Source organism: Sturnira hondurensis, unplaced genomic scaffold, assembly GCF_014824575.4.
Source record: "Sturnira hondurensis isolate 20B ecotype Veracruz unplaced genomic scaffold, ASM1482457v3 Scaffold0024822, whole genome shotgun sequence".
Classification (NCBI taxonomy): Eukaryota; Metazoa; Chordata; class Mammalia; order Chiroptera; family Phyllostomidae; genus Sturnira; species Sturnira hondurensis.
Genome location: NW_028097453.1, coordinates 7234477 through 7248462, shown reverse-complemented (window position 1 = coordinate 7248462; position 13986 = coordinate 7234477). Strand labels below are relative to the sequence as shown.

Sequence of the window (13986 nt, the reverse complement as noted above, 5' to 3'; positions counted from 1 at the left end):
AGAAAACTGCAGCCTTTGGCAAATCCTCTGTCATGGGATTCATCCTCAGCTTGCTGTGATTCTACCTTTTCTTTCCAGCATCCCCGAGGTCCACTTTGGCACTCCCAGGGCGGAGTACACCTCTCTCGCCTCATTCTCTGCTCTCTGAGTGCCTTATCAGTGTTAGGAGCACCAGCGGACACAGGCGCACTTCCTCCCGGGCCCCACCCCCATCCCCATCCCCCAGCTGCCTCAGCGCTGGAGAACAGCAGGCCCCTGTTCTGCTGGATTGATGGCTGCTCGGGACAAACTGCCAACTCAGCAGTGGAAATCCATTCGCGTTTCCCAAGTTCACACACACTTTCCCAACAAGGAGGAGGCGACGCTAGCATTGCTCATGCCCCTGACTTAAATCATGCAAGAAGTCCAAAAGAATTTCCAGGTCAGTTCCCCAGCCATAAAGGATGCAGGAAGGCACTGTTCTGTACATCAGGTGTGATCCTGATTAAGTTGGGGATTATTTAACTTTTGCAAACTAAATCCTGGGGTACAGTCTGGAAATTCCTATTTCAAACGAGCCTTTCAAAAGACTCTTGCATGGAAATTTATTCCCTTCTTTATCTTTCTTAAGATTCTGAGATAAAGGTGTCAACGTGCTTCCCTAAGTTGTTACCAGCATGCAGTGTAAGTGGATTCTGACCAGCGCTGCTTTTTAATGGAAAAGGAGAAAACATGACAGCACATCACATATGGTGAAGGTATTATTTCATGAAACTTCAGTGTGTGCATATGTACACATATGTGAGTGTAGACTGAGTTGTGATGTAAAGTGAATTTCTGATTGTGGGTCCCGGTCAAAGTTCACAAGCCACTCATCTGGGCTGAGTTAAATGTTCCTTGTGGATCTAAGACATGGTCCCTGCAGAAAGAGGAGGCGCACAGTCTCAGTTTTGTGAGTTCCGAACTAGACGCTTTATCTCGCCAAGCCAGTGTTTGCTAAACGTTTTTGAATTAAGACCCACAGTTAAGAAACGCAAGATTAAATTGTGATTTTAAACCCCCCCAACTACATACATAATTGAAACAAATTTCATGACACAATATTAGCCTTAATATCTCCACTGCTCTCTGATATTTCTTATTTTGCTTTTTAAAAATGCTAATCATGACCCATTAAACCGACCTCATTACCCAGTAATGGACTAGCTGTGACTTGCTTCAAGTCTGAAAAGGACCGTTCCGGGGGAGTGAGAGAGAGCAAACCGTGCCTGCCCAGAATACTAAGTCGGGGTGGAGACCAGGCCTGGTTCAGGCCACGTGCTGGAGCTTCCTTCAGTGTTAACAAAGATTTAAATGGGGGGCGGGGCAGAAGGCAAGGGTGGGGGCGGGGGAAGGGGAGGGACACTAACGCAGAGGCCTCTGCACGCCTAATAAAAAGGCAAAGGGCAGAGAAGGACTCTCCGGTGGGCTGCCAAGGAGACTAACCAGCACTCCCAACTGAATGTTTTACAAAGACAGACAGGATAGCTGGGCGCTCCCATACAGCCCGAGGATGCCTGGTAGCCTAGCCAAGAAACCACCCGCAAGTGTGTTTTCTGTCCCGCAAGTTTGCAGGACCTTTACAAAGGCCTTCGGACTGCAGCTCCAGACTCCCAGCATCCACCTGGCGCAACTCCCAACTTCACCGAAGCCCCCACTCCTGCGGAGGCCTCCGGTTCTCCCCAATTCTGTACTTACCCCTCCCTGGTTCTTCTCAATCCCGCACTTACTCCTCCATGGCCCATCTTCCCCACTCCCAATCCCCATAAGACCTCAAACTTCCATAAGAAAGCTACAAAGCCCCTAAGGGAAGGCCACTTTCCCACTCCGGTGATCTGGTGGAGGTCGGTGACACTATCCATACAAAAGAGGTGAAGAATGGGGGGTGCTCTGTCTCATCTAGCTCTACCCTGCTCCCTAGGTCAGAACCTGGGCCCTTGCCCCCCACCCCGCCCAGGCTGATCGCCCCTTCTCTTCGCTTTTTCAGCGGGGCGGATCAAGCAGGGGCCGAGCTGCTGCTGCATGGTCTCATTTTCCACTCCTGTGGTCAATCGTCTCGGTCGCCGTTTGGCCAGGCCCCCTAACTCGCCTACAAGCTGCCTGAAGGCAAGGACCGGTCAGACACTTCTCCGAGTACAGGACAGGGTGGATATGGGGCCGGGGGGGGGGGGGCGGGGAAGAGTCCATGGAGAGACACGGCAGCAAATACAACCGCAGAGAAGGCTGCACAGACAGTGCTGAGGACCGTGCGGTAGCGGAGGAAATACCAGTAGCTGCCCCTTTAGGAGGAGCGAAGGGTGGAAGGGGTGGATCCATCCTGAGGCTGGTTGAGGCTGGTAGGAGGCTAGCTGTAGGGTGTGGAAATTGGGGGATGGGGCGTAGACACCCAGGTGCTAGGAGTGTGGAAGTGCAGGAGCTGGAGTGAAGAGTTCACAAAACAAGTGACATTCACCGGGCGAGGCCACCAAATCTCACAGGGCCCTTACAACCAAGGTAGATTAAGACTGGAGGAAGACTGAGTTAATTCTCTATCGCAACAGATATACATTCCTTAGAAAGATTTGCTAAGAAACTGTGTATCAATTTCCTGGGGGCGTCTGGGGTGGATTCTAGTCCTGTCTTGTCATTCCTAACCAGCGATGAGATCAAGGCGAGGCCATCTGCTGGGGCCACGTGCACAGACCAAGCCTGGACCGCTGCGGCGGCGCCTGGGGGCCGCGTGGGCGGCCCGGGAAACTCGGGCGCCCCCAGCCCGCGCGTTTCTACGAGCTACCAGGAGGCGGAGGGGCGGTGAAAACTCGCAGCAGTCTTGCGTCAGACGAAAAGCGGGTACGTTCGCTGCCTTTTCTGCAGCGTTTCCAGCTGCCACGAGACAGGCTGGGACTCGGCCAGCCCCGCCGCACCCCACCCCCCCAACCCCCGGGAAGGCAGAACTCCGCTGGGCGAGCCAGGGCTTAGTCGGGGTAGGATCGCGGGCCCCTGAGCCGGAAGCCACTTTGGCGCGCCTCCCTCGGCGCCCCGCGCGCGGGGCCCAGCGGCCAGGGCCACTGCGCACCAAGGCTCTGGGGAGCCGCGCTGGCATCCCGCGGACAGCCTGCAGTATCCGTTGGAGCAGCCTACACATTGCACTCCTCGCGGGTGGCAAGCCAAGGCGAAAAGCTCGGTTGCAAACTCAACGAAAAGTTTACATCCTGCAGCTCGCTGCCGTTGATCCTCCCTCCGTCTCCCCCTCCCCCAACCCCCAAATCAGGAGGCCCCAGGAACGACTGATACCCGGGGACGGGATGTGGGGGTGGGGCGCGCTGGCCCGGGCGCAGCTGCCAGCCTGCCTCCGCGGAGGATGCTTGTCCTTCCTCCCTCTCGCATTACCTGCAGCTCGGCAATCAGCTCCTCTTTGTTCATGTTCTGCTTCTCCACCACCTGCAGCCCTCCATCTTGCAGGATCTTCCGGCAGCAAGGGTCCAGGCTATCACTGATGAGCACTTTCCGTAGATTTGCAAAGGCCATTGCTGGAGCCAGCCTCGGGATTGACTGCTGCCCCAGCGCAGAAACACCTAAGCCCAGAAGCTACTGTCGCGACCGCCGGGCTAGAGTAACTGGGCGGGACTGAGGATCTCCCGCTCCCCCTTTATCTCCCCCTTCTGCTCCTACCGTCTCCTTTTGATTGGACAGAAATGCTCCAACTCGCGCTGGCTCCGCCTCCTCCTCGAAGTTCTCAACCTTCAGTTCTCCTCCCATTTTATTATTCTCCGGCATTGAATTTCTCAATCACAGCCAAAACCCTTCCCTGCACCTGGTGAGCATATAGAAGCACGTTTTACGCTGACTAGCTGATTTATATCTGAAATAAACTGGGAAAGATTCCTTCTCACTGTGAAAGCAATGTTTCATCTTCACCTCTTCCCTCCTAAGGACTCACTCATGAATTTCTGAACAGCGTTTACAGAACACGTGCCCATTATGTACAAGGCACTGTGCTGGGTGTTGAAGGGGGCTGGAACATTAAAGAGACATAGCCCCTTTCCTCCAACGGCCAACCATCTGAGAGTACTAAAGACACAGACACAGAAGGTTAGATAAAACGCAATAGGAAACTACTGCTGAGAACTCACAAAGCAGCGATTAATTCCAAGTGAGTGATGCAATGAGACTCCTGAGTTTAAAAAATGCAAGGATCTGGTGAATTTAGACAGAATGTTTGTTCAAGTTTGTTATTCTCCTCCTCCTCCACTTTCTCTCTGTTAATACAAATGAAGGAAAGGAAAATGATAGATCAGCATGTTAGTCTAGACTAATGTACCTGCTGACGGAGGAGGCACTTCCCAGCTCTTGACTCTGTGCAAACCCCACAAGGAGCGTGTGCTCCCGTGCCCCACTTTACAGAATTCCATTCTTGTATCATTTCTCTTTTCCATAATGTATTTCAATTATAACTGACATACAGTATTATGTCAGTTTCAGGCGTACAACATAGTGATTCAACATTTATATATTGCACCTTGCAAAGTGATTGCCACAGTAAGTCTAGTAACTATCTGTCACCCTAATTATTATGATGTTTTTGGTTCTATTTCCTATGCTGTATATTACATCCCAATACCTTGTTTTATAACTGGAAATTTGCTCTTCTTAATCCTCTTCCCCTTTTCTCCGCCCCTGCTCTGGGGACTGTGAAGTTGTTCAATTTTGGGTTGTTTAAGGCCTCCTAGGATGGAAGCAGAATCAGGGGAGCTCGAGAACGTCTGGCCCAGTTAGCTGCTGTGGGCCACTGTTCCTCGCCATTCAGACTCAGGTGCAGCCTTACCCCAGCGAAGTATGCCACATTGATACTATAAAGGAATAAAAGTTTTGGACTGCCAGTTCCTAGGCACAAATCAGATGTCAGACCAAAGGCTCCCGATGGGAAACAAGATCGGTTGCTATCTTGTTTACTTGTGTGGGTGATTTCTTGTCTCCACAGTCAGAAGACAATTATCTTCCAGCAGTCAGGAGTATTCCACTTCTCTTCCTCTCAGGAGGTGGCCAGCAGCCCGGGGGGTGCTGGAGACACGCAGTAGAACCAGAGCTGGAGGCTAAGGAGGGGACTTGGGAAGCACCCATTTTTGTTACTGCTTTCATTCAACCTCTTGCACAAACTCACGCTCTGCTTCCATTCGAGGTAGAGTCTAAAGCCAGCTCTCTCTAAGGCAAAACCTAACCCCTTTACCCTAAGTCAAACTTTTTGGATACTATTGAAGTCACATCCCAGCCCTTCCATGCCTGTCTCCTGGGCATTATTTCTTATTTAAATTTGTTTTTAGAGGGAAGGGAGGGAGAAAGAGAGGGAGAGAAACATGGATGTATAGGAGATACATTGATCTGATTGACTCTCACACTCTCCCAAACTGGGGACCTGGCCCGCAACCCAGGCATGTGCCCTGACTGGGAATTGAACCGGCGACCGTTTGGTTCACAGGCCGGTGCTCAATCCACTGAGCCACACCAGCCAGGGCTGTGTCTTTATTATTTATGCTACATGATGAAGGACACTTCTAAACCCATTAAGAAAAATAGTTAACAGATAAAAGTTAACTTCCAGGTGGAAAGGAGGGTGTGTGATAATTCTTACCATCAATAAGTCAGAAATGTTCTCCTTAGATTTCTGTAGCATTATCTTCAAGTTATCTCACAGTGCCCTGTGTATATGTATGTGAACAGTTTGAGTCCTGTTCCCCCGCCCCATTAAATCAGAGATACAGCTTTGTAACTCCCTAATAGTGCCCAGCGGGGTGGTTTCCACATTGTGGAGATTCAGAAGAGATTTCATTCACAAATCAATTTACTGAACGTGTACTGTGTGCCACGACGTACTATGTCTTAATACTGGGGATGTAGTGATGCACGAGACACATCTTGCTCCTCAGAAAGAAAGAAAAACAACATTTAAAGTATAGCATTAGAACTATAAGGACGGATGTGCTGAAATGCTTTGGGAGGAAGAAGGAGAGCCCCCCGACCCCCAGCACAGCTTAGGGGCACCAGGCAGGCTCCTTCCCACAAGGCTGCCTCTGAGCGGACACTTTGGTGCTCCCTGAAGACAACCACACCGAGAGGCTGGAGGATGTGGAGGTAAGTAAAACTTAATCTGCCTTCCAACTGCTCTTCAGGTTGCCTGGCCTTGAGAGCTGAAGAGGAAGTAGCCAAGTGGAGAAGAAGTGACATGTACAAAGGCCCAGAAGCATAAAGAAATGGCAAAGTAGATGCCAAGGGGAGCAGGTGAGACTGCAGAGGGGCCAGGGGCTGCCCTTGAAGGACCTTGCCCTGAGAGGGAGTGTAAACTTGACTCTAAACTTGACTCAGAGGTGCTGAGCAATTTTTTAGAAGCGATTTGATTAAGTCAGCTAGCCTAGCTGAGCCCTGATAGTGCTACTGTAGATTAGCACATAAACACCCAACAATCACCTCTATTTCCGACACCTACTGCAAGGTGAGGGTTTTACTTTTATGATTGAAGGTTGGAGCAGGGGGAATGTTCTCCCTCTCCCCGTGTTATTGTCTCCTTCCACAAAACAGGAACTATGGCCCCCTTGGGAGTATTAGGAACATAGTTCCCCCTTTTTCTCCAGACGCCTCACTCCTTCCCCTCCCCTGGCCGCATCTCCTTGGGAACTGTTCTGATGAGTGAGCGTGGGGGAAAGGTCCCTGTAGGGGCCCAGGCCAGCCTCTTCTTGGCTCTCTTTTGGAGCAGGAAGCCCACCAACAGTATGCATGCTCCTGCTCCCCGGTGTGTGGTGACCCCACCAGGGCAGGCCAGCTAGGGGCTCGCCTGTGGAGGATAAGGTTAATGGGGCAGGGAGGGGCTCGAGGGGAAGAATCCCGTTTTTCAGTGCGGAGCCCACCTGTGATCTCCAAACCCACACCAAGAGGAACAAAACAGATTTTGAGAGGTAGATGAATTGTTATCTGCAGAACAGGCACATGTGGATTTGAATTCCAGCTTTGCAAGTTACTAATAACGTGACCTTGGCCAAACACATTGCCTCTCTAAGACACAGTTTTCTTCTCAATAATATGGAACTAATAGTAAGATAGTGCTTACTTTGTAAGGTGGCTGTGAGGATGAAATCAGGCAAAGCACACTGGTGAGGGCCATCTATAACTGCTTGGCTTTCATTCGTCCCTTTGTTCAGTCAGTCTGTCAGTCAGGCAAGACAAGTATTGAGAGCTGGTAAAGCCGGGCACTGCTCACGGTGCTGGGAGAGCAGCCTTGAACCAGAAAAGACGGTTGGTGGCAGAAAGTGACTGTCACCAATTCCGGTTGGTGACAGAGTATAACTAAATAAATGAAAAGTGGAACAAGGTAATCTCAGGGTGTGATAAGTATAATATAAAACAAATCGACGTAATGGGGGATGGGGTGCAGGGGAGTGAATTTAGACTTTATCATCAGGGAAGACCTTTCCAAAGAGATTATTTATGTTGAGGCCGAAATAAGGAGCCAGTTTTGTAAAAACACTAAAGCAAGAGTATTCTTGGCAAAGGGAAAAGCAGAATGAGTCTGGCACATTCAAGGACCTTGCCCATGAATATTTCTGCTACACGTTCTGTGTGCCAGGCAACGTCAGGCCCGGGATGAAGATGCTGAGCAAGTCACATGAGGTCCCTGGGTTGGGAGCGCCAGCGTCACTCCACCAAGGCGAGGGGTTTAGGTTTTATTCTAAGGAAGTTGGGAAACCATTGAAGGGCCAAGGAGGGCAAGTATTTCCTATGTTTTAAAATGATCACTTTACATTAACACTCACTCACAAAGCTCCTTTCACAGTGTTTTTTTTTTTTAAAGTTATCACTGTGCTAAAGATGATAATGATAATGATTAGCAAAGTTGGGTCTCTTGTTTGGCACCTGAGGCAACTCAGTAAGGTACACTCTGAACTTGACAAGGCAACTCTGATTGCGCAACTAATACAAATCAATGAGCCCTGCCGGGTGTAGCTCGGTGGATTGGGCGCCTTTCTGCAACGGGAAAAGTGGTCGGTTCAAATCCAGAGCACGTTCCTGGGTTGAGGGTTCAGTCCCCAGTCAGGGTGCTTATGAGAGGCAACTGATTGATGTTTTTCTCCCTGTCTTTCTCCCTCCCTTTCCCTCTCTAAAAATAAATAAATAAGATCTTTTAAAAATCGGTGAATAATAGATAAAGTTAACCAGCTAAGAAAGTAACCCGTCCTGAGGCAAGGAGAATGCCTGACAAAGGAGTTTGGGGCACCACCAGATCAAATTGAGGGAAGCAGAATACTATTTGCACCCAAACGCATTGAATGTCAAAAAGAAAAAATAATTGATATAATCAATTGTATTCTGATTTCTCTGCAGGAAGACTATATTAACAGAAAGGCTGGGCTGCATGTTCAAGAAGTTGATCCAGGCAAGTCCTGGCTTTCACCCAGCGCTGCTCCAGCAGAAGGGGAGGAAGACAGTGCCGGTGACAGACAGGCCATCGGCAAGGTGTGCTTTGATGTGGTACAGGGAGAATTCACCAGATTTTATCATGTCTGTACAAAACACACTCCTTCCGATTGTGCAACTCCCTTTCACTGCTATTCTTCTCAGTAACTTACTTCCAGATCCTCTGATACCAGCGAGGGGCTGCGGATGGACCTGTTCTCTCCGGGCCTTGTCCTCTTTAAGTCCTAGGGCAGAAAGAGACACAGACAGAAGTGGGAAGGCTGTTTTTGAAGGGTCCCTGTCCACAGGGACATGCTGTCAAGCGGCCTGGGGAGAGGGAAGTGAATATTAATGTCCCCTACACTAGACAGGTTAATGCCCCCTGGTCATGAAGGGAGCATTCAAGTTTGTACCCTGGTCTCCTGTGAGTGAGGCTAATGGCAGTCTCTGAAATTCAGATCAACACCAGGACCCTGATAAAATCGCACTGTGAACTTACTGACCTGGGAATGGTGCCTGAGCTACTGCCTCTCTGAAGACTGGGAGTCCAGTTTGGGGCGGATTCATGCAGTTTTGGGGGTTCGTGCGCCTCCTGAAGCCCATTCATGGGTCTCCCAGGACCCATGAACCCCTTGTTAGAAACCCGTATTTACATGGATTGGTATGGCAACAAAACACAAAATAGCCACACTAATAATACAAATGTTCCTGAACATTTTTAAGTGCTAGATAAGTATAATTTAGTAAATCCTTACAACTCTGTGGGGTAGGTAGCACTTTTATTCTCCTTTTACAGATGGCCTGTCTGAGACACGTGGTTATATTTATCCCAACGTCACAATTTAGAGGATAAAATGATTTACCAAAGGTTACCTGACAAGAGGTAGTAAATGCAGGATTAGAGCATTTCTTTAAATGTCTAGTTAAACGTCGAATTGTGCTGTCCTTGAATCTTTCAAAATGAACTTGAAGGTGCTCCCATGGGTAAAATAGCACATTTAATTCAGAAACAACAGAAAAGGCCTGAGGGCTATAACTATCGATGACAGGCAGAGGTCAGGGGTTCTATTGCCCAAGAATCTGTCTACTATTGACATTTACTAAGTAACGTGAGTCTTAGTGTGGTGGGCAGAATAATGTCCCCTAAAGATGTCCACGCCTAAGGGCCCTGAACCTGTGAATATGTCACCTTACATGACAAGCAAAAGGACTTTGCAGACATGATGATGTTAAGATGTTGAGATGGGGAGATGACCCTAGGGACTGGGGAGAGGGGGTCACAAGAGCCCTTAGAAGAAGGTCACAGGGATCGAAGCAGGAGAGAAGGCCATGTGACGATGAAGTAGGGGTTGGAGTGATGTGCTTTGCAAACAGAGGAAGGGCCCACAAGCCAGGAATGCAGGGGGCCTCTAGCTACTGGAAAAGGTGAGAAAACGGATTCTCCCCCAGAGCATCCAGTAGGACACCCTGCCTTTATAGCCCCGTGACACTGGTCTCAGATATCAAAGAGAAAAAATGTGTGTTGGTTTAAGCTGCCACATTGTGACACTTGTGTATTACAGGGACAGAAATCTAATGTACTTGGAAACCATACGAAATGAAAAGAACAAAATTTTAGCCAGGACAGAGAGATTAAGTAGCAGTGAGACAAAATTTTAGGAGACAGGAATGGTAGAAAGAACATGAATGGACCCACTTCCCACCTTGCCTCTAATTAACCATGGAGTTTATGTTAAAACAAACAAAGAAAACCCTGCATAGTCCTGGTTGAGAATTGTTTTTTAAAAAATTTAACCGAGTTAATCTGAAAATCTAATTGGCTCTATTAAGTGATTCACGAATAGGGCAGCATCCCGTTTAGCCGTTAGGAGTGTGCGTGGGGACGCTGTACAAATGGAAGGTTTTTATAGGAAGAAGAGTGAGGTGTTCACAAAAGAAGAGAAAGGATCATTTTCAGACCAGGACATCTTTGGGAGGAAGAGACCAGGGGAGGGGATTCATGAAGCAGCCTCCTTCTTCGGTGGGGAATGGAGAGGGTCCACGTGAATCATTAGCTCACTGGTGCTTGACCAGCCAATCCCAGACTGGTCGATCAGAATTTCGTTTCTGCAAGAGAACAAAACAGCGGTCAGGTCAGATGTTCAATCTAGGCTTGGTACCGTGGGCTTTAGCACAAGTGACGCCATTTTGGGCCTGTGGTTTTCTCTATGACAGTGCCAACTGAAAAAAAAAAATCAACTAGCTGTTTCATCACCAAAAAGAATGTATTCAGAAAAAAAGAAATGTGTGCAACCCAATGCGTGCGGCGAGCCACGTGCCTGCTCTGCCTGTGTGCCAAGACGGAAGGGTATTTACCGAAGGGAAAAGGAAGTGAAGGGAAGGGGAATTGACAACCATAGACCTTTATTACAAACGTGGAGTTCTTCTGGTAGGGCTCTCACATGTAGGGTTCGTGCCATTCCACAGAGTTTGAGAACTTCCACCAGCCCTGGCTCCTCCCATAGGCCCTGCCAACTGATTGTTTGCTGAAAGTCCCCCTAGCCTTTATCAATAAATAGCCTAACGTGAGAGACAGGATAGATGGGACCAGAAATTGCTCCCAACCGCCCCCTCCCTGCTTACTCCTCAAGCAGCTATTTCCTGGAGTGATTATTGATTACGGATGCCTGAGACCAGAGACGAGAGATGGAAAATCCGGGATGATGTGCTGCCCACCCCCGACCACTTCAAAGGGCTGGGTTTTGAGCCGTGGAGCCTGCCACTCTAGGCAAAATATCGAAGAGCTATTTGAGGGAGGTGACCCTGGGTCACAAGGAATGCTGTCCTAGCACACGCAGGTGGTAGTGGCACGAGGTGAAAGGGACGCATTGTCCCTACTCCTCATTCATCGTTTCCACAAACACTAGATCATTGAGCAACTGTGACGTGCTGGGAGGTGCTGGGGTCCTGGTTTCAGGGGGTTTACTGCTAGTGGAGGTGACAAGACTTAATCAAATAAGCACACATGAGGGTATAACTGAAACCTAGGACAAACGTTATAGAGCATTGGATCTTTGAGATTCTTGAACGAGAACTTAATCCAGGCCTGGGGGCTGGGGGAGGAAGGGGAGCAAGAAGGATTCTTTGAGGGAGTGAAGCTCCAGATGGTATCTGAAGAAAGAATCGATGTGCACTCGGCCCTTAGAGCCTTCCAGGGGGAGAGAGGCTGAATGAAAAGGGGAGAGAATGCTCCACACAGGAAACAGAGAGTGCAGATCCTTCAGGGGTGTCGGGGGGTAGGGGAGACAGCGTGGCCTATTGGTGAAGCCGAATAAAGAAGGCCATGCACGAGCATCGTTCTGGTGCCTCCAGGACCTTTGGCTGCATCCCTGGCAGGGATTGTGTTGGCATCACAGTGAGCACAAGCAGAGCAGCAGGAGGGAGACAAAAGCATGCGGCCATGTGGGTTAAGTGGGGCCAGAACCAAGGGTTCAGCCTTTCACGGTTAATGTCATGCAAGAACATGGAAGGCACGTGGCTTGAGGTGCAGTCCCCTGACACACTTTGAGGACTGAAGCACAGTGATCCATGCCTGGAGAAGGTGCAGCTGGGTCTCTCCATGCCGCCCGGGTTGTAGGCAGGACTGGGGGGTGGGGGGGTGGGAGGATGCTGGCACTGTCCTTTAGTGGTTGCCATGTACATAGGAAGTGGAACTCAGGACAAAATGGGCATCTCTAAGTGGACACCAGACAGAATGTTTCAACCTATTTCATCTCCCATCATTACCAAAGTGAATCAGAGAGACCTGTGGAAAGCAGAGGTACTTTCCTGCAACAGCCTTGGCTGGAGCTGCTATAACAAAATACCGTGGACTGGGTGCTGGAAGTCCAAGATCATGGCGCCAGCATGCTGAGTTTTGGATGAAGCCCTTCTTCTTGGTTTGCAAATGGTTTCTTGCTGGTCCTCATATGGCAGAGAGAGAGAGAGACAGACCAAGAGACAGAGACAGAGACAGAGAGAGAGAAAGAACTCTCTGGTCCCTTCATCTCCTTATAAGGGCACCAAACTTATCACGGGGCCTATATCTCCATGGCCTCATTAAAACCTAATCACCTCCAATGGCCCAGTCTCCAAATACCATCTCTCTGAGGATTAGGACTTTCGCATATGAATTTGGGGGCAACATAAACATTTGGTCTGTGGCACTCTCCAAATTTTAACATTCTTCCCACAAAATTCCTACCAACAAAAATATAGTTTCCAAGATCAGGCTTCCTCAACATACATGAAGCCCGAGTCCACACTTCTATAGCTCGGGGCACAGGGCATTTCAGAATACAAACGTATGTGAATGAGATGAGTTACAAATTCAAAGTCTCCGTTTGCTTAGTTTTTATTGGCTGTACTTTATTGCATTAATCTTTCTCTTTTTTTTTTTCCAGGCTCTTCTAATTTGATTGCTTTCTCGGACAGCAAACTCCTCACTCCCGATCCTGACCCTGGAATTTCTGTGCTCCCTTCTTAGGTCACCTTCTCCCACTCTCAGGCCAGCGTCACCCTCCCTTCAAGCCCCCGTGTCCTCAGAGAGGTGATGTCCTCTTCTACCCAGGCTCTGGGGTAGAAATGGTCACTCCTGATAGGAACGTATAACGTGAGATTTTAGGACAATCTGGAATAATTCCTTGGCTAATTTACTCTTATCTAGGCTCACTCTTCTGTATATTGGACTCCCGATCTCGGTCTTGAGAAGGCTCGTAGCAAAAACGGCTGCTGTCTACAATCCTGGCGTCAACCCTAGATCCGTCTCATAAAAGCTCTGATTAATTCATTCCCACTAATGAGCAAATGCCTGGCACAATCTTAGTATAACTTTCTTTCACAATTATCTGTATACATCTTTCACCTATTTAAATACGATCTTTTATTTATGTAGGCATTGTATAGCTCATAATATGCTGATGACCCAGTAAAGTAGAACAGACTGATATCATCAATACCATTCCAGAGCTGAGAGAAATCGAGGCTCAGAGAAACTACATTGGACTTCTGCTTTTGGCCAAGATAAAGTCACAGGGTCCAGGTTTACTCTTCTACCTAAAACAATGGACAAAACACATGAAACAATGGTTTTCAGTACAAGGATGTCAGAACAACAGACAGTAATATCTGAGGGAGAGGAAACAAACCAGGTAAGCGCTGTGACCGCCTCAGCTCAGGGTCTGGAGAGAGTTGGAGGTCACAGGGCAGAGATGGGGGAACCAGGTGGAGGGGCTTCGTGATCTCCATGAATGAAGGAGACGGTGTCCTGTTATTATTATTAACGTTAGTAATTATTGTGTTTTGCTGTGTATGATGCACACTTTTTGCCCAGTTTTGAGGGAAAAATAAGGATGTGCATTACACATGGGTAGTACTAATTCTGTATCTATATAAATGTTTTTAATTCATTTATGCTTATGCATTAACAGTGTGACTCTGGAAAGCAATAACAATATCCAACTGCAAAATAATGCCCTGGAATACAATAATCAGTTTTACGTATAAATAAAATATTGAATTAAAAATTGA

At 48.5% G+C, this 13986-nt stretch overlaps 1 protein-coding gene across 1 annotated transcript in view; it reads right to left on the bottom strand.

Moving 5' to 3' along the window:
* The window catches only part of PHGDH (phosphoglycerate dehydrogenase), a 35895-nt gene extending 32248 nt beyond the window's left edge, over positions 1–3647 (bottom strand). Inside the window, exon 1 of the mRNA XM_037038806.1 lies at positions 3388–3647. Within this exon, the coding sequence (XP_036894701.1) occupies positions 3388–3525 (138 nt within the window). The 5' untranslated portion in view covers positions 3526–3647. The remainder of the gene's footprint in view (positions 1–3387) is intronic.
* Positions 3648–13986: the final 10339 nt, after the last annotated feature.